The 20,836-nt window shown below is 42.4% G+C and overlaps 1 protein-coding gene and 1 pseudogene across 1 annotated transcript; both read right to left on the minus strand.

The window, feature by feature from the left end:
• Positions 1-9,149: 9,149 nt before the first annotated feature.
• Positions 9,150-10,370, minus strand: LOC129766508 (uncharacterized protein K02A2.6-like). Its single transcript, XM_055767076.1, has one exon. It carries the CDS (start codon positions 10,368-10,370, stop codon positions 9,150-9,152), a length of 1,221 nt encoding a protein of 406 aa, XP_055623051.1.
• An 8,976-nt stretch (positions 10,371-19,346) lies between these two features.
• On the minus strand, positions 19,347-19,499 carry LOC129772352 (5.8S ribosomal RNA; annotated as a pseudogene).
• Between the last annotated feature and the right edge of the window lie 1,337 nt (positions 19,500-20,836).

A 20,836-nucleotide genomic window follows, 5' to 3' on the forward strand; every position in this document is an offset into this window, starting at 1 on the left:
CATCAAGTGACGATGATTCAATTTCGAACGTAGCGTAGAACTCGCGTCTGTCACGTTCGGTGGCTGATGGATAGCTGATAGCTGACGTGATCGGAATATCAAGCGATGGCGATCTAACGCTAAACGTAAACGATCGGTGAGACATCTGGATTTTGTTTTTGAACTAATTTGATGATAATAACCTAAACCTCAAAAACAAATCACGTATATTTTACTTCCGGGCTTTCTAAGGTAGTTCTTACATGCAGGAACCATGCATTTTTCAACTTTTTTTTTATTGTGCCCTCGAATTTCCTTTTGACGTAGAACTACGTCTAACCGGAAGATATAGGGGGTGAAATGGAAATCTAGGCACTGAACAAGTAAGAAAAAATGCAAGATTTGGAACGCTTATAACTCGAGCATTTCTCAATAGATCGCAAAGGTTTTTGCATCAAATGATAGGAAATATATCTACGCATCTATCATAACGAATAACATTTCATTTTTCTTGAGATAAATAATTGAATAATTGTGAAATATCAAGCATTGTTAAAATGCACTATGTGCCCATTTTTGATTGGTCCATTTTGTGCTCCTCAAATCGTACCGACCAAAACGGGCAACCAGAGCAGCAGCGAAATAGAATGAAGCACGACTGGAAAGGAAAAAGAAAAAAATGAACGACACATTGGTCGCAGTCTCACACATGCGTAATTCTCGAGCAAGCCAGTCAGCTTAAAAATCCTCGCTCCGCTGCCGTAACGATCCATTCTTTGTGTGGACACCGACTGGACAACATCGTTGCTGGACGGGCTGGACGGCGAGGGATCGAGTGCCTTTCTCAAGGCAAGAGGGCGGAGGTGGTAGCGCTGGAGTAGAATAGAGTAGAGTTTTCAAAGGGCCTTTCTCAAGGCTAGAGACGAATGAACTGCAAAAGTTTAAAGTCTCTATAATACAATACCTTCCTTCCGTAACGATCATTCTCATTCAAACCGTACACCACATCGGTTCGCATCACAACACATCAACAAACCAACCCAAGCAGCCATGTCTGGACATGGTAAAGGAGGAAAAGTGAAGGGAAAGGCAAAATCCCGCTCGAACCGTGTTGATCTGGAGTTCCCCGCAAGGGTAGCTAGGCCGAGCGCGTTAGTACCAGTCCACCTAGCCGGCGTTATATAGTTTCGGCCGCTGAAGTGATCGAGTTAGCTGGCAAAGCTGCTCGCGACGATAAGAAAACCCGCATTCGGAACAGAACACATTCGGTTCGGTGGACATCAAGACAACAGGCAGTTGCAGCGAGTGGCGAGTGGCAAACGCAATCACAAAACGGCATCAGGTAGCAGAAGAAAAAAGTTTGTTCTTTATACAAACTGCTTTGGTGGTAAATCCAGAACAAGGCGGCATCGAGGGCGTTCGAAATGTTTTTTTTTCAAAACCACGAGTACTAAGTTTTCTAAATTGGAACCATTCCATAAAACAAGGCGCCATTAAACGTTCCAAAAAAGAGTTTAGGAAATACAGTTCAATGCTGTATTTCCTAAACTCAAACAATATCCAAAATAATAATAAAACACAAATTGATTTTTTCATAATTTGTTTGCCAGGATATGATGAGTATGTGAATTTGGCAGTTGTTCTGAGCTTATTGATTTTCACCAACTCTTAAATTGCTTCTAGATTGAAAATACAGTAATTTACACTTATCTCGACATTTAGCTAATTGGACGGACCTGTAATGCGACATATTTAGTTGGACATTTTTGTAAACATAGAGTTCGGGGTCCAAATTATGACTCCTCATTGAAAGCCGACACTGTACCACTGTCATCGCAAATGTACAGGTTAAAATTACCTCCAATCCGATACTGAGTGGTGGTAATGCGACGTGCCATTGAATGTAATTTACTGTAAAATATGTCACAAGCTGGATGGGAAGAAATTTTCCAACTGTGAAAGCTGTGGCGAGTGGCAAATGCAATCGCTAAACAGAAAGGTTTAGCCGAACAAGATGGGGATATCGAGTGATAACAAAACAATAAACTCTTTAGATTGAAGATAATTTTGTGATCCTGAAAAGGACCCTTTTTAGCCTGCATGTGAATCCAACGAGCGAACAAATCGTAATGAATGTATTTTTTTGCCATCGCTCCCTTTTAACGCTCATTCGTTCGTCTCGTTGGACTCGCCCCTCTGGCTGAGTCTGCCGATTTGTCTCTATCCTGTGAGTGTGTACCGCTAGAGTATAAAACACGCGGACCCCAAAAAAATATCTTATTTTCTTTCAAACCGTAAACCCGTGTGGTTGTACGGCATCGGAATCGTGGACGTAACAAAGGAGGACAAGTTAAGGGAAAGGCAAAGTCTCACTCGAACCGTGCAGGTCTCCAGGTCCCTGTTGATCGCATTCACTGATTGCTCCGCAAGGGTAACTAGGCCGAACGGATTGGTGCCGGAGCACCAGTATACCTAACAGCGATTATAGAGTTTCGGCCGTCAGAGTGCTCGAGTTGGCTTGCAAAGCTGTTCACGACAATCAGAAAACCCGCATCAAGAACAGAGCAGCTTCGGTTCGGCGCTCATCAAGGCAACAATTAGTTTCAGTGAGTGGCAAAGTGTTTCTCCGGCATGTCGCATTAAATGTAATTTACTGAACAACATGTCACAAGGTGGATGGGAAGAAATTTTCCAACTGTGAAAGCTGTGGCGAGTGGCAAACGCAATAGCTAAACAGGAAGGTTTAACCGAACAAGATGGGAATATCGAGTGATAACAAAAACACAATACTAAAAGTTCTTTTCAACCCTCAACATATTCATAAAGAGTAAACAGTAAACTAATCCATTTTTCAGGTAGATAGGTAGGTATTCAAAAAAAAAATAGGTAGGTAGGTAGAAGAAAATAAAACAATATATTTAAAATATATATTTAACAAAAGCTGTCCCCTTTGTATAGTCCTACGTCACTCCGGTTATGTCCCCGACATTACCCACCCGTCTTTTTTGATTCAACCATTGTCAACGTTTATACAGTTTTCACTACTGGAAGAGGTACGAAAATAACATCTTATATATAAAATTGGGCAGAATTAAATTTCTTCCAAACACATCGCAATCAAATAATAGTTCTAACATTGTAATTTATGGAAAGAACTACAAACCTTCCAAAAGGTCACATTGCAAAATTTAAAACCATCATCACTTTCACCGCAGCGCCGCTTATACCAGGGACAGACATACAGCTGTACTTGCGTTGTACGTGTACAGCGTTGTACAGGTACCATCGTACCATGACAGACATACTTTGGTTGTACATTGCACCGCATGTCAAATTGGCAATCAGAAATTCGACCAATTTTCACCTCATGTTTCAATGAAAAATTATTTAGCGTCTGAACTATCAATCACAACAAACAAGTTTCCAATCTGAGTTATTAACTCAAGAGAAAGTTAATGAAAAGAATATTTACCAAGTGTTTTGATTCAGTTTGTTCATGCTACCCACCACTAACCGTTTATGGCGCTGCGCACAGTACATCTGTAGTCATGTACAACGGTGAAACAGGTCGGTACAGATACAGCGATTGTACCGAGTTGCTTGCATGGTTCTAGCGCTGTACATGGTGACAGACATACATTTTTCGAAGTACAACGCTAGTACAGTTGTATGTCTGTCATAAGTATTATGAGCGTTTCGCATTTTCATGCACAGGTACACGAACTCAAAGCTCAAGTGAGAAATCCTCGTTCATTGCAATGCAATGAATCCTTCGTAGCAGTTTGTAGAAAATGTATTTAGCAAGCATCCAAAGTTACAGATACTAACGATAATAATCACTACGTTTGGTACTATTTTCTTGCACGGATTTAACTAATGAATTAAATAAAGAGAACATTTATCATTTCATTAATAGATAATCGATGGATTTAATTTTCTTTTCAAGTATGTCTTAATAAATCTAAAAACAACTTCAATTGGATTGTAAAATGGTAGTTCGAAATTGGTGAGTCGACAAGAGAGATTAATCACAAAGAGCGCAAATACTGTATGATATTCGCATTACAATAAATATGAGCATCGTTCATACTAAAAATTAAAAAACCTGAAGATGATCATACCCCAGCAAACATTAAATCGTATAATTTTGCACGTGCTAAGTCTTACAAATAATCAGAATAAATCATAATCGCATATAATATCAATCAAAGTATGCATCGTGTATATTTGAAATCGCATAAAATGTAAAAACTCGATTTTATATATCATTATAAAATTAAGTCGCAATTCGGTATAATTAACATCAGTTTTATGATGTACATTTTCATAAAATATATTTAATCCGCATCATATGCGTACATTGCGCTGATGCAGTTTGTATGTCGTATAAGCGTATAATTCAAATCGATTCAGTACTGCAGTAAATCGTGTTGCAGGCTGAAGAAAATCATGAAACAGTAAATCATATTAGATTCTAATAAAGAACATATTACATCATATTGAAATGTCCATGAAATGGTTTAACATTGACTAGTTTCATTTCATAACAGCAATGTCTGAACACATACGGAAGAATAAAATAATTAAATTTAAAAAAAAGTGGCTCTTATAGTCGATTACTCACAAAACATCGCAACCGGTGGAGAGAAGCTAAATGGATCGAAACAAATATGAGCGAAACTCATAACCAATTAACAGATGAAAATGGAATATTGGATGAATCTCCAAAACAAAACAATTTGGATTTTGATTTGATTGCAGGAATAGAGCAATTCAATGATTTCATTAATGATGATAATTTATTTTTAATTTATAATGATTTCATAAAACGTGTTTAATTTCAATCTATTACAGGAAATCATAGATTTTTTATGAATTTACAAAAATGGACTTCTGAATATCAGCACTCGAAATTGCTGATGTTCGATGAAAGTAACAACGGCAAACAGCCCTTCTAATGAAACATGCAGCAAAACGATAATACATACGACCGGAATTCGAACCCACATTGGATCAGTTTTCACCAAACATCAATCTGTGCTATTTTAAACATTTATATTCCACTCCCAACACAAGTAAATTTAATAATTATATATTTATTTTTTTAATTCATTTCATTTTATTCATTCATAGATACTTGCAGAGTAAGGACTCCTCCTTTTTGAATTCTGCAATTGGATTCAATACGACCACATCTTAAATTTTGGATCCGAATCCAATGAACAACTATTTTCCTATTCTAATTTCTAATTTCTTCCTTCTAGCCAATCTATACATTCACGATTGAACCGTCCGCGTGATCGAATGATTTTAATTTCAGCTGGTAGCTGGTTCCACAGAATAATTGCTCGCACGAAGAATAAGTCTCTAAAATGAGAGGTATTTACTTGTGGCAGAACAAAATTTTGGGTTCGCGTGCCTCTAAAAGAAGTAAGCTTTTCAGAAAGATAAAGGGGACCATGATGTACTAATCTAAACAGAAAGATGATGTATTCTACAAATATAAATACTCATATATAAAAATGGCGATTCGTGAGGCTATAATAAACATTTTACGAAAATATTTTGCGCCATTTGTTTTTTTTTTCTATGTGTGTAATAATTCGTATATGAGTATGGCAAAAGGCGTATTAGATGCGTTGACAATTCATGAATATATTCATATTAGATCGCAATTCAATTTCAACATAATCGCTATTATAGTCGGTCAAAGTTGCATATTCATCCAAACTAATTCGGTAAGCATTTTCCATGTATGTACCCAACAAACATCAAATCGCATAATGTGCGATTCACATAGCACGTTACGGAGAAGAACGTCTACGTTCCGTCAACGTCTCCACCAATTCACACATGCAGTCAATGCTTCCACCAGCACCGTCACGTCAAATGCCAAACGAATGATTTATTTAATTTTATTCATGGTGTCGCCATCTACAACAATTTTAAATTGCAATGTCCTCTTTCAAATCAGCATGCCTAGAATCAGTTCTAAATTTTGAAAAATTCAATGAGAATCATTGAATTCAATTATTTAAATGCTTAAACCCCGTAGTCCGACCCTTATGCAATAATAATAATAATAAATAGAATAATTCTTTCAACTAGTCGCGAATGATTTTCACTCCGAAATTTGGAGCTATGAGAAATGTTGGCATAAAAAGTACAGTAAGTTACTTATAAAGCGATATGCTGAGGTACCACTCAGTGTCGCATTGGAGTCGGTTTTGACCAGTAATTGGACATTTGCGACTGGTGGCGACTATCAATGTGGGGCCATAATTTGGGCCCCGAACTCAATGTTTACAAAAATGTCCAACTAGAGGTAAAAATGTCTAATTAAACGTGTTGCATCACAGATTTGTTCAATTAGCTTAATGTCGATGTAGATGTAAATTACTGTATAACCAAATCAAAACAAAAGCCGAGACACAACCAAACGAGCCGTCCGTCTCCGTCAATTATTCTTTTCTACAAACCCTGCCGGTCGTTTTCGTTGAACGTATGCTGACGGGTCGTTACGTTGCTGGTGTATGTGAATGTTTTCATGAGAATTGCATGGTAGAATCATTGACGTATCGTGACGTGACGGGACGTGAACGTGACGTGTATGTTGTATGTGAATCGCACTTAACCCAGCAAACATTAAATCGTATAATTTTGCACCTGCCAAATCTTACAAGAAATCCGAATAAATCATAATCGCATATAATATCAATCAAAGTATGTATCGTGTATATTTGAAATCGCATAAAATGTAAAAACTCGATTTTATATACCATTGTCAAATTAAGTCGCAATTCGGCATAATAAACATCAATTTTATGATGTACATTGTCATAAAATATATTTAATCCGCATCATATGCGTATATTATGCTGATGCTGTTTGCGTGTCGTCTAAGCGTATAATTTAAATCGATTCAGTACTGTAGTAAATCGTGTTGCATGCTGAAGAAAATCATGAAACAGTAAATCATATTGGATCCTAATAAAGAACATATTACATCATATTGAAATGTCAATGAAATGCTGATGCACTCGAATGTTTTAACCGCTGTTGAATTATATTTCAGATAGCCGCGCTAGATAGCTGGTGGATGATAATCCAGACGACCGGAGCTCGAACCCACATCGGAACAGTTTTCACCAAACATCAATCTGTGCCATTTTAAACATTTGTATTCCACTCCCAACACAAGTAAATTAAAAATTCTCATTTCTACAAATATAAGTACTAACATATAGCGTGTATGTTACGTGCTAACCTTATCGTGGTTATGTTACTGTTATGTAACAGACTTTTGGATGGAGACTTTGATGGATGATAATCCATCAGCTATCTCGCGCGGCTATCTGAAATTTAATTCAACAGCGGTTGAAACTCATACATATGATTCGATATGATATACATTCTATGCAGTAGGATCAGTCATTCCTGGTTTCCGAGCCATATAAGAGCCACTTTTGTAAAATTCAATTATTTTATTTTTTCGTATGTGTTCAGACATTGCTGTTATGAAATTAAACTTGTCAATGCTAAAGCATTTCATTGACATGACAATATGATGTAATATGTTCTTTATTAGGAGCTAATATGATTTACTGTTTCATGATTTTCTTCAGTATGCAACACGATTTACTGCAGTACTGAATCGATTTAAATTATACGCTTATACGACATACAAACTGCATCAGCGTAATATACGCATATGATGCGGATTAAATATATTTTATCACAATGTACATCATAAAACTGATGTTTATTATACCGAATTGCGACTTGATTTGATAATGATATATAAAATCGAGTTTTTACATTTTATGCTATTTCAAATATATACGATACATACTTTGATTGATATTATATGCGATCGTGATTTTATTCTTGGAAGACTTAGCACGTGCAAAATTATACGATTTAATGTTTGCTGGGAATTTTTCGTAATAGGGCCCTCTCTTTCAAAACTTTCTACTATTCTATTCTCAATGTCTGGAAAAATTCTAAACATTAACTTCTGTTCTATAATTCCGTACCTGGAGATGAACCAGCCTTTGGCTGAAAATCTCGTTAATAAAGAAAGAAAAAAAATCCGTATCTTTGGTTGTGCATGATATTTCTGTTTGGAAACGCAACTTCCCCAAGAATCAAGAGTTGATGAAGATCCAATTGTAAATAGTTTTATTCATCAACAAATTTTCCAATGTTCACTTGGCGTGTCTGCAAAGTTCTCCTAAAAGTCAATTCCATATGCATGCATTATTTTATAAATTGACGATGCGATGATTGAAGAATCCAAATTTCACGAAAATGCTCACAAAATAATAAGCAAAGATTTGTCATTCTTGACACATTTATCTGTCATCGACAAACGCGACTATTTTTACGACCGTTTGAAATGCGACTGTTTCTAACTGTCGTTTCCAGTTAGGGAATAGACGCACAATAACATAAGTAAATTTAATTGTCTTATTTCACAAGCAAGAGTTTTTTTATTGAAGCTTCAATTATCCGTGTAACATTTTCTTGAAGTGAGCCATCACAAAGATGCGCTTTTGATGCGCCATCACCATTCAAAATCGTGTCGACAAAATGATCAAGTGAGGAATTCATACTTTCTCCATCAATATTAACCTTTGCTGAATCTAGGTGAGATTTACGGTTGAAACCTTTGTTAATTTACAACATAATACTTATGACAGACATACAGCTGTACTTGCGCTGTACTTCGAAAAATGTATGTCACCATGTACAGCGCTAGAATCATGCAAGCAACTCGGTACAATCGCTGTATCTGTACCGACCTGTTTCACCGTTGTACATGACTACAGTTGTACGGTGCGCAGCGCCACAAACGGTTAGTGGTGGGTAGCATGAACAAACTGAACCAAAACACTTGGTAAATCTTATTTTCATTAACTTTCTCTTGAGTTAATAACTCAGATTGGAAACTTGTTTGTTGTGTTTGATAGTTCAGACGCTAAATAAAAAACTTTTTCATTGATGTTATCAACTAAATTAACTCGTTGTTGAATGGTGCTAGTCTGGTTTATTGTCTAATCAAAGTATATATATAAAGGTATTACAAGTAATTAGTCTCAAGGTATTTAGAATACAACATCCTCCTTCCGAAAAGCAATTGAATCAAAGAACAAATGAAATTACAAACATTAGGTGACAAAATCTGAAAATCTTGTAGGAATTCTGATTTCTCTTTTAGGTCGACCTCCACGCGCTGTCAGCTCCATTGGTTGTTGGTCTACCTCCTCACTCGATGTGCTGGCTTTATCGTTTCCAGTAGAAGATGGCTCAGCGTTATCCCGTTCATTGCGATTGTATTGGTCAAAGACACGATTCGTTGAACTCTCATGTGTATTCTGATCAGAATCGCTTCTGTCTCCATTTCCTCGAACATAAACATTCTGACCGGGTTTCACATGCGTAGCACTTCGACGAAATATACCACCGTCTTGTGTTTTCACTTCACATGATCTGTCTGGAAGTTGCCTAACAAGAGTAGCTTTCTCCCAGTCCGATATAATATCTGGTCGACGCTGCACGAATACATCGTCTCCCACCCGCAATTTTGGTAATTCCTTGGAACGCTTGTCATAACTTGCTTTGGTCACTTGTCTCTTCTCAGTAATACGTTGTTTCACTGCTGCAGACTTTGGAGGTTGTAATTTATTTGTGATCCGAGGTATTTCGTTTCGCGTGTCCCTTGAAAACAAGCGTTGGTTTGGGCTGGATCCAATTGCATTGGGAGTATTTCGATGTTGTGATAGGGCTTTCCAGAAATCAGTGCCACTTTTCGAGCATTTTCGATACAATTGCTTCATAGATTTGATGGCTGACTCGGATTTACCATTTCCTTGGGCATGGTACGGTGCTGACGTGACGTGTTCAAAACCCCAAACCTTCCCGAAATCACACCATTCCTCATTATTAAACTGTGGACCATTGTCCGTCACGATAATCTCGGGTACTCCATGCCTAGCAAAATGACGCTTGCAAATTTGGATGATCGTTGGTGTTTTGGTATCTTTCAGGAAATCTACTTCAATGAAATCAGAAAAACTATCTGCCATGACCATCATGTGGAACTTTTTTCCGTCCTTCTTCACTTCGCCGAGATCGATATTTACACGTTGAAAAGGAAAATCAGGTATCTGATGTGTACTCATAGGTGCTCTTGCTTGACTAGCGCTGAACGTCATGCATACTTCACAATTCCGTACAAAGTTCGTAATCTGCTCTGCCATTCCTGGCCAATACATAGATTCACGTGCCGCCCGAATGGTGTAATCTACTCCCAAGTGTGCTGTATAAAGTTTTTCGATAAACTGCTGTCGAAGACTTCTTGGTATCAATATACGGTCTGATTTGAACATCACTCCTTGTTGTACTGAAAGCTCGCTTTTGATAGCATTATACCTCAGTTGTTACGAAACCACAGGGCAGTTTCGTGCAGTAGGAGGGTGAGCTCAGCCCGTCCGTAGCAGCCAACGTAAAAACAACAAATAAATAACGAGAAACGTCAGACAGCAAAACACAGTAGCAAAAACAAAACAATCTCACGTGATACGGCAAAAGAGTGGCAAACGAGTTGAGAAGAAAAATAATTAGTTATCCTAGAATAAAAACCTTTTCCTAATATATCTATATCCTACGGTTAGTAAAACTTACTTCTATAATATATACTATTTCTACAACTATACTTACAACTTATTCTTACAGCTATTTACATTTACATTTTGTGAACCATGAATTTAAACGAATACATCACAGCTTTGAAGCTGCGAGTTAGCTGCTATCTGGACGTTTTTCTTAATCCATCCGAACATTCTTCAAAGATTTTCCGGTGCTATGAATCCAGAAATGCAGGTCGTGAGTCATTGCGCTAAGTGTGACCGACCGGACTCGGCCGACAACTTAGTCGGGTGCGATACATGCGAGACGTGGGTACACTTCGGATGTGCACAAGTGAGCGATTCGATCGTCAATCGCAGTTGGAAATGCGATCAATGTCGTGCAGAGCATTCCATAATCCAACCACAAGGGTCGGTTGCTCGTTCCACCTCGAGCAAGCGCTCGTCCAGGGTAGACCTCAACCTGAGGATGATGGAGGAACAAAAGGCCATGCGAATGAGGAGAATTCTGGAAGAAGAAGCAGCTCGGGCTTCTACAAGGAAGAAGTTAGCTGAGGAGGAGGAGGAGTTTCTCAAGAAGAAGTATGAGATTCTTCTAGCAGAGACGGAGGATTCGGAGGATGGAGCCAGTAGGAGATCGAGACTGAGCAGTCGAGCTAGTCGGGAGAGGGTCCAATCGTGGCTGAGCAACCAGGAAGTCGGCACAACACATAAAGTGGAAGTAGTGCCATCCAGTAGCATCATGCCAACGGTCGTAGTCTCAGAAGCAGCTCAGCAGTCTATCGTTCCTGTTCCTGCTACTTCAAGTCCCATCGTGTCGAACATCCCTGTTTCGGCAACTTCTGTCCCAGCGTCAACTTCTACGCCAATTTCGATGGACGTTTCCAGGAGCGTCGAGTGTGCTGATGGAACAATCGTTCCTCAAGTGCAAACTCCGGTGATGTCAAGACAACACATCGAAACTACCCCTCGATCGCAAGTAAGTCCGTCGATGACTAGATGCTTCTCTTCTATCGGGATCAACTCCCGCGGGCCAATGGATGAAGAAAGGGCTCCACTAAATAAAAGTGCTCCACCTTCGATTGTCGACTTTTCTTCTGTAGCTGGTCGCAATCGTCTACCAGAAAATAATAATCAAATAAATATGAGGTCATCGGGATGTGATAATGTGATCGCGTCTTCGACTAGTGTAGGGCCAATGTTACACGATAGATTAGTAGAGAAAAGTGTACCAGAAGTTTTTCCCGTCTACTACGGGCCCAGTCACATACCTATGCCCAGTTGTAATCCTATGTTCTCAACTTCCAATCCAAGTCTGGGTCAGAATTATAACACAAACAGTTTAATGCAAAACTTCCACAACATCGTCGCTACTAATCCAACAATGTCGTTTCTCAATGGGGGCGCTGGATGCTTGACAAACGGGTATCCAGTAAGTTCACAAAATCCTGCTTCATCAATAACGATGGGAATTTCTCGATCTATGCTGAATTTCGGATGTCAACCAACGTGGAGCAACGCGAATATTACCAGTACGAGCGTCGCTGGGACGAACGGTGGAATAGAGTCGGTCTCCATGAAGCACATTCCGGTTTCATCGCAGAGAAGGTTGATTCTGAACAGTGTCGGCGAAGTTCCAGGACTCACCAATGTATCGATGCCACCTACATCCAGTGTAACCTTTCCCCAGTTTGGGACTCAGCAACAATCCGTTACTCCAGTCCGAAATGGGCCATCTAATGAACAAATGGCGGCGAGGCAAGTGATGCCACGGGAGTTGCCAAACTTCTCTGGCGATCCGCAGGACTGGCCGTTGTTCTACAGCTCGTTCTGCAACTCCACAGAAGCATGTGGATATACGGATTCGGAAAACCTGGCAAGATTGCAGCGTTGTCTAAAGGGTAGTGCGTTAGAAGCAGTTCGGAGTCGTTTGCTGATGCCACAGTCTGTGCCTTTCGTTATCGATATACTTAGAAGGTTGTATGGTCGACCAGAAATTTTAATACATTCTCTCCTCCAAAAGTTGCGAACGGTACCTTCTCCAAAATTGGATAACCTGCAGTCGCAGATTAACTTCGGTCTCGCGGTACAAAACGTCGTAGATCATATGCCTATCGCCAATCTTCCTGATCATCTGTGGAATCCGACGCTGCTCCACGAATTGGTAGAGAAATTGCCACCTCAAATCAAGATGCAGTGGTCTTACTACAAGAGCAGATTCTCTTGTGTCAACCTAACGACCTTTAGTGCTTTCATGTCCGAGCTTGTGATGATGGCCTCTGACGTTACGCTTCCGATGGACGCCCTCGCACTGAACTCGAAGACTGGTAAATCGATTAAAGAAAAACCGAAGCTGTACATGCATACTGAGGATCAGCGGGAGAAGAACTCTGAATTTGCCGAGAAAATGAAGACGCCAATGGAACAGGCAAAGAAGACCTGTGTGTATTGCGGTAAAGAACGTCACGAGATCGCGAACTGCATCCAATTCAAAGCGCTCGATGTTGACGGTAGGTGGAAGGCAGTTAAAGAGAAGAACCTGTGTAGGAGTTGCCTTGTACCACACCGCAAATGGCCATGTCGTACCAAAAAGGAGTGTGGCATTAACGGATGTAGAATATATCACAACAGTCTTCTACATCCAACGAGCAGTTCGGAAAAGACGAACACAGCGAGAACTACAGGGAATACAGACACTGTTGTACATCAAAATCTACATCGCTCTAGGTCTTATTCTTTATTCCGTTATTTGCCAGTTACTATACATGGAAATGGAAAACATGTCAGTACTTACGCGTTCCTGGACGATGGATCGAATTCTACCCTTCTGGAAAACAAAATCGCGTCCGCTCTAGGCATCAAGGGGCCAACCGACGGTTTCTGTCTGAGTTGGACAGGCAATATCTCGCGGGAAGAAAAAGAATCTCAACGAATCAGTATAGTAATCTGCGGGGATGGCAAGAAGTTTAAACTCCATAACGTGAGAACGGTTCAGCAGCTCCAGTTACCTGCGCAAACGATGCGCTATGAGGATCTAGTCCAAACCTACCATCATCTGAAGGGACTTCCGGTTCGCAGTTACGAGGGTGCGATCCCGGGCATCATCATCGGTATAGAACACATACGACTATTAACTGCATTGCGAACACGAGAAGGAAAAGACAATGAACCGGTAGCAACAAAGACACGTCTCGGATGGTGCATATTCGGGAAAAACTCCGACAGCGGAACAGCGATGGAGCAGTTGAACCTACATCTAGCTGATGAGGTGCAAAATCGCGATCTGCATCAGTGGATGAAGCAATTTTTTGCCGTTGAAGAGTCGAGTGTAACGGTTAAACCCGAACCGGAAGAAGACAAACGAGCGCGGAAAATAATGGAAGCAACCACACGACGTGTCAAAGGTGGTTTCGAGACAGGGCTGCTTTGGAGGTTCAACAACATCTGCTTTCCCGATAGCTATCCGATGGCATTGCGGCGATTGCATGCGTTGGAGAAACGACTAAGTCGAGATCCAGTTCTTGAAGCAAAGGTGAGAAACCAGATAATGGAATATGAAGTGAAGGGTTATGCTCATCGAACTACGCCAGAAGAACTTCGATCTACGAACCCAAATAAGGTCTGGTATCTACCTTTGGGAGTCATACAGAACCCGAAGAAACCGAATAAGTTGCGGTTGATATGGGACGCTAAAGCACGAGCAGGAGGAGTGTCGTTCAACGACATGCTATTAAAAGGTCCTGATCTGCTGGTAGCCCTGATGGAGGTATTACTACGGTTCAGACAAGGGAACATCGCAATAGTAGGCGACATAAGAGAGATGTTCCATCAGATTTGGATTCGAGATGAAGACAAGCAGGCCCAGCGATTCATTTATCGATCATGCCCTGGGTCAGAACCCCAGATATATACTATGGACGTTGCGACGTTTGGAGCGACATGCTCGCCGAGTCTGGCACAGTACGTAAAGAACAAAAATGCAACGGAGTTCGCGAGATCATTTCCGAGAGCGGTGAAAGCCATAACAGATAACCACTACGTGGATGATTTTCTGGACAGCGTAGACACAGAAAAGGAGGCCGTCCAGTTGGTTAACGAAGTGAAATTCGTCCATTCTCAAGCAGGATTCGATATCCGTAACTTCTGCTCTAATTCAGTCGAAGTCCTAGCGAGAATCGGAGAAACGACAGAACGCCAGCAGGTATCCATGAACCTGGACAAATCACCAGAGTCTGAACGGGTGCTGGGATTGATCTGGAGGCCAGCAGACGATGTCTTTAGCTTTGACTTGAGCAATATGAAGGAGGAGATTAGGGAACTTGTCGAGAGTAGAACCGTTCCTAGCAAACGACAGGTTCTGCGAACTGTAATGTCCCTATTTGACCCATTGGGACTCATTTCACACTTCGTGGTGCATGGGAAGATTCTCATGCAACAGATTTGGAGAACCGGAACGGACTGGGACGAACTCATTGTGGAGGAATTGTGGGATCAATGGAAGCAGTGGTGCCAATACATGCAGCGTTTGGATGAAGTGAGAGTACCACGCTGTTTCTTTAAAGGGGTGAACATCTCTGCACTCAAAGAGGCGGAAGTTCATCTATTTGTGGATGCGAGTGAATTGGCATGTGCGGCGGTTCTTTATCTCCGAGTCCTCGACAGCGGTAAGCCCAGGTGTGCTCTGGTAGCCGCTAAAACTAAAGTGGCCCCACTAAAACCTCTCTCCATTCCACGTCTTGAGCTTCAAGCAGCGATGATCGGGACAAGGTTGATGGACTTCGTCCTGAAATCCCTGGATGTCCAAATAAAGAAACGCTTCTTGTGGACAGATTCCTCAACTGTTCTCTGCTGGTTGCGGTCTGATAGCCGGCGGTATCATCAATTTGTTGCCTTTCGTGTAGGAGAGATCCTCTCAACAACTACAGTGGATGAATGGCACTATGTACCATCAAAAATGAACATAGCCGACGTAGCCACGAAATGGAAGGAGGGGCCAAGCTTCGATCCGACCAGTCCGTGGTACAATGCTCCAGAATTTTTATACCAAGAACAGGAGCAGTGGCCTTCAGAACCCCCGCGGAAACAAGCAGAAACAGAAGTCGAACTGCGTTCTGCATTTTTATTCCACGGCATGATGCCGAAAGCCGTTGTTGATTGTTCCAGGTTTTCAAACTGGAATCGTCTATTGAGGGCGACCGCTTACGCTTTGCGTGCTGTACGCAGATTTAGAGGGGAACCGGCGTCCCAGTCGGATTTTCTATCTCAAAAGGAGTTGTGTGATGCGGAAATAGTGATATGGAAGCAGGTGCAAGCTGGAACCTATTCAGACGAGTACGCGATTCTGGAGCATAACCTGACGAATCCCACAAGTTTAGCTCCATTCCCGAAATCTAGTCCACTCTATCGACTTTCGGTATTCTTGGATGAACGAGGTGTCGTCCGAATGAACAGTAGAATATCTACTTCGCCGTCTGTATCGTATGACACGAAATTTCCGATTGTGCTGCCAAGGAAAGAATATGCAGTCTATCTTCTAACGGAGAGCTATCACCGGAGGTTTCTTCACAGGAACGGGGAGACAGTCTGCAATGAAATGCGTCAACGATTCTTCGTACCCGGACTTCGAATTCTGATTCGGCAGGTGGCAAAGCAGTGCGTGACGTGTCGTATTCGAAAGGTTGTTCCAAATCCTCCTCTGATGTCAGCTCTGCCTGCAGTTCGTGTTACAGGAATGATCAGACCGTTTACGTTCACTGGAGTGGACTATCTAGGACCAATACAGGTCAAGCAAGGTCGCAGCTTGGTAAAGAGGTGGGTGGCATAGTTAACAATTGACTATGCTTGACTATACGTGCTGTACATCTAGAAGTGGTGCACAGTCTGTCCACCCAGTCATGTATAATGGCCATCAGACGTTTTGTGGCTCGTCGTGGTTCCCCGGAGAATTTTTATAGTGACAACGGCACAAATTTCTTGGGAGCGAGCAACATATTGAAGAATCAGATACAGAATATCCATGAGGACTGTGCGGTCACGTTTACGAACAGCAAGACCAACTGGATTTTCAATCCACCATCAGCACCTCATATGGGCGGTTCATGGGAGCGTATGGTGCGCTCCGTAAAGGCTGCCATGTCAGCAATTGCGGACCATCCACATCATCCGAACGATGAAGTTCTGGAGACGGTAGTGCTGGAGGCTGAGGCCATTGTCAACTCCAGGCCGCTAACTTACATCCCTTTGGAATCGATTGAGCAGGAGTCGCTTACGCCGAATCATTTCCTGCTCTTTGGCACCAAGGGTATCACACAGCCGGAGATGTCGACAAGGCTGGAAGGAGGAATCCTGCGTGACAGCTGGCGTCTAGCGCAATGCCTGGTGGATCATTTTTGGAACCGTTGGATTCGAGAGTACCTTCCAACTATAACCAGACGCACCAAGTGGTTCGAACCGGCTAAGCCGTTGGAAGTTGGGGACCTGGTACTCGTGGTAGAAGAGAGTAAACGGAACGGATGGTTGAGAGGCAGAATTCTAGATGTGGTTAAGGCAGCGGATGGGCAAGTTCGACGAGCAGTTGTGCGGACTAAAAACGGAATACTCAACAGACCTGCAGTGAAATTGGCACTTCTGGATCTTCACAAACCTGGGGACGGTCCGGAACTACACGGGCAGGGGGATGTTACGAAACCACAGGGCAGTTTCGTGCAGTAGGAGGGTGAGCTCAGCCCGTCCGTAGCAGCCAACGTAAAAACAACAAATAAATAACGAGAAACGTCAGACAGCAAAACACAGTAGCAAAAACAAAACAATCTCACGTGATACGGCAAAAGAGTGGCAAACGAGTTGAGAAGAAAAATAATTAGTTATCCTAGAATAAAAACCTTTTCCTAATATATCTATTGGGCTGTTTCAAAAGTTTATGATTTGCTCAGCATCTACTATCCTACACGCGAATGATATGTCCACCCATACCTATCATCGCTCACGCACCGTGTTACAGTCGAATACGACCCATCCACATGCCTATCTTATGTCTAGCATAAGGCATCTCAAGTGTTGAGAAAGTTCGTGCACCTCGAGGAAGGTTCTTTTGAAACAAATCAATAGAAGCCATCCTATGCGCGATCAGTGTGACTACCCGCACATATCATCGCTCACGCACACCGTTGCAGTCGAATGTGACCCATCCACATGCCTATCTTATGTCTAGCATAAGGCATCTCAAGTGTTGAGAAAGTTCGTGCACCTCGAGGAAGGTTCTTTTGAAACAAATCAATAGAAGCCATCCTATGCGCGATCAGTGTGACTACCCGCACATATCATCGCTCACGCACCACGTTGCAGTCGAATGTGACCCATCCACATGCCTATCTTATGTCTAGCATAAGGCATCTCAAGTGTTGAGAAAGTTCGTGCACCTCGAGGAAGGTTCTTTTGAAACAAATCAATAGAAGCCATCCTATGCGCGATCAGTGTGACTACCCGCACATATCATCGCTCACGCACCACGTTGCAGTCGAATGTGACCCATCCACATGCCTATCTTATGTCTAGCATAAGGCATCTCAAGTGTTGAGAAAGTTCGTGCACCTCGAGGAAGGTTCTTTTGAAACAAATCAATAGAAGCCATCCTATGCGCGATCAGTGTGACTACCCGCACATATCATCGCTCACGCACCACGTTGCAGTCGAATGTGACCCATCCACATGCCTATCTTATGTCTAGCATAAGGCATCTCAAGTGTTGAGAAAGTTCGTGCACCTCGAGGAAGGTTCTTTTGAAACAAATCAATAGAAGCCATCCTATGCGCGATCAGTGTGACTACCCGCACATATCATCGCTCACGCACCACGTTGCAGTCGAATGTGACCCATCCACATGCCTATCTTATGTCTAGCATAAGGCATCTCAAGTGTTGAGAAAGTTCGTGCACCTCGAGGAAGGTTCTTTTGAAACAAATCAATAGAAGCCATCCTATGCGCGATCAGTGTGACTACCCGCACATATCATCGCTCACGCACCACGTTGCAGTCGAATGTGACCCATCCACATGCCTTCAGGCATCCGAAAATTTTTTAATGAAAAAAAGAGAAGTCACCACATGCAGCACTAAGCTGCAGTAGGACTTCTCTTCTAACCACAACAACCGTACACGTACCCCATCCACATGCCTATCTCCGACACTCGGCATGGACCTTCAAGTGCCCGAAAATGTTTAAATAAAAAAAAGAGAAGTCACCACATGCAGCACTAAGCTACAGTAGGACTTCTCTTTCAAACACAACAACCGTACACGTACAAGGCCAACCTTCAAGCATGGGTAGTCTGAGAGGATCGAAGTGTACACCTCTCTGCAACTCGCAACTCCCAGCCTGTAAACCTATCGTTTGTAGGAGGTCTCAGGTGTCCAGATGCCACGCAACACGGTGGACACGCAAACGCGCACCACCTCTACGTGCTGGGCTCATCCCTTTTCGCTCGCAGCTACTCAGGGAATCCAGTCACACATCATTTGAGGCCTATAAGAACAATCTCATGTATGGAGAAGATGGAACACACAAAGACTTTCATCTTGGGACGTGTGTTCATCAAGCCGTGCGCCGGGGCCTTCGCACGTTTGACTATCTTCAATGTTTTTCCACCACCGAAGGCCGAAAAACACCATTACGCATATACGCTACCTAAGCAGCGCATATAGTTAAATTGGTAAATATAGGCGGCACTCAAAAATGTGTACATCGCACAATGATTGTACGATGTGCAATATGCGTTCAACTTGTCGGTGTTCATGTGTCCTGCAGTTCACATTCTGACGCGCAATTTGCTGCGGTCTTCATCGATCCACGAGCCGAGTGTAGTCACACATCATTTGAGGCCTATAAGAACAATCTCATGTATGGAGAAGATGGAACACACAAAGACTTTCATCTTGGGACGTGTGTTCATCAAGCCGTGCGCCGGGGCCTTCGCACGTTTGACTATCTTCAATGTTTTTCCACCACTGAAGGCCGAAAAACACCATTACGCATATGCGCTACCTAAGCAGCGCATATAGTTAAATTGGTAAATATAGGCGGCACTCAAAAATGTGTACATCGCACAATGATTGTACGATGTGCAATATGCGTTCAACTTGTCGGTGTTCATGTGTCCTGCAGTTCACATTCTGAAATTGAAACACGGGTTGAAATTTGAAACACACACTTGGAGAGTACGTTCGCATGTAAACATACGATGTACAGGCCACTCCTGGGTTCTTAGAACCCATCGCACTTGCAGAATGAACATCACGCCGGTTTCATCACTTGGGACGTATTTTTGTCATCATTCGTCCAAAGACCGTGTGATCGGCTTAACCTTTAGCTCACTAGTATGGGGACTCGCCAGGGGGCATCTGTACGTTCACATGCGCACATGCGAAGTACGAGACACCGCACCTAGTCCAACAGATGAGATCTATAACGCCGGGTCTAGTAGTTTCGAGCCGCGCACACACTGCAAGGTATGGCCCCTACAATAGGATGAAAGTTCGAAGGCCCCGGCCCTTCATCCAAGTAGTAATACCTTTAGTGCAGTAAGGAATGGGAATCCCATCATCGATCCAAAGACCGAGACGATCAACCCTTTCCTTCCAATCCCATCTCACTAGTATGGGGACTCGCCAGGGGGCATCTGTACGTTCACATGCGCACATGCGAAGTACGAGACACCGCACCTAGTCCAACAGATGAGATCTATAACGCCGGGTCTAGTAGTTTCGAGCCGCGCACACACTGCAAGGTATGGCCCCTACAATAGGATGAAAGTTCGAAGGCCCCGGCCCTTCATCCAAGTAGTAATACCTTTAGTGCAGTAAGGAATGGGAATCCCATCATCGATCCAAAGACCGAGACGATCAACCCTTTCCTTCCAATCCCATCTCACTAGTATGGGGACTCGCCAGGGGGCATCTGTACGTTCACATGCGCACATGCGAAGTACGAGACACCGCACCTAGTCCAACAGATGAGATCTATAACGCCGGGTCTAGTAGTTTCGAGCCGCGCACACACTGCAAGGTATGGCCCCTACAATAGGATGAAAGTTCGAAGGCCCCGGCCCTTCATCCAAGTAGTAATACCTTTAGTGCAGTAAGGAATGGGAATCCCATCATCGATCCAAAGACCGAGACGATCAACCCTTTCCTTCCAATCCCATCTCACTAGTA

The sequence above is a fragment of the Toxorhynchites rutilus genome, chromosome 2, assembly GCF_029784135.1.
Source record: "Toxorhynchites rutilus septentrionalis strain SRP chromosome 2, ASM2978413v1, whole genome shotgun sequence".
In the NCBI taxonomy this organism is placed as follows: Eukaryota; Metazoa; Arthropoda; class Insecta; order Diptera; family Culicidae; genus Toxorhynchites; species Toxorhynchites rutilus.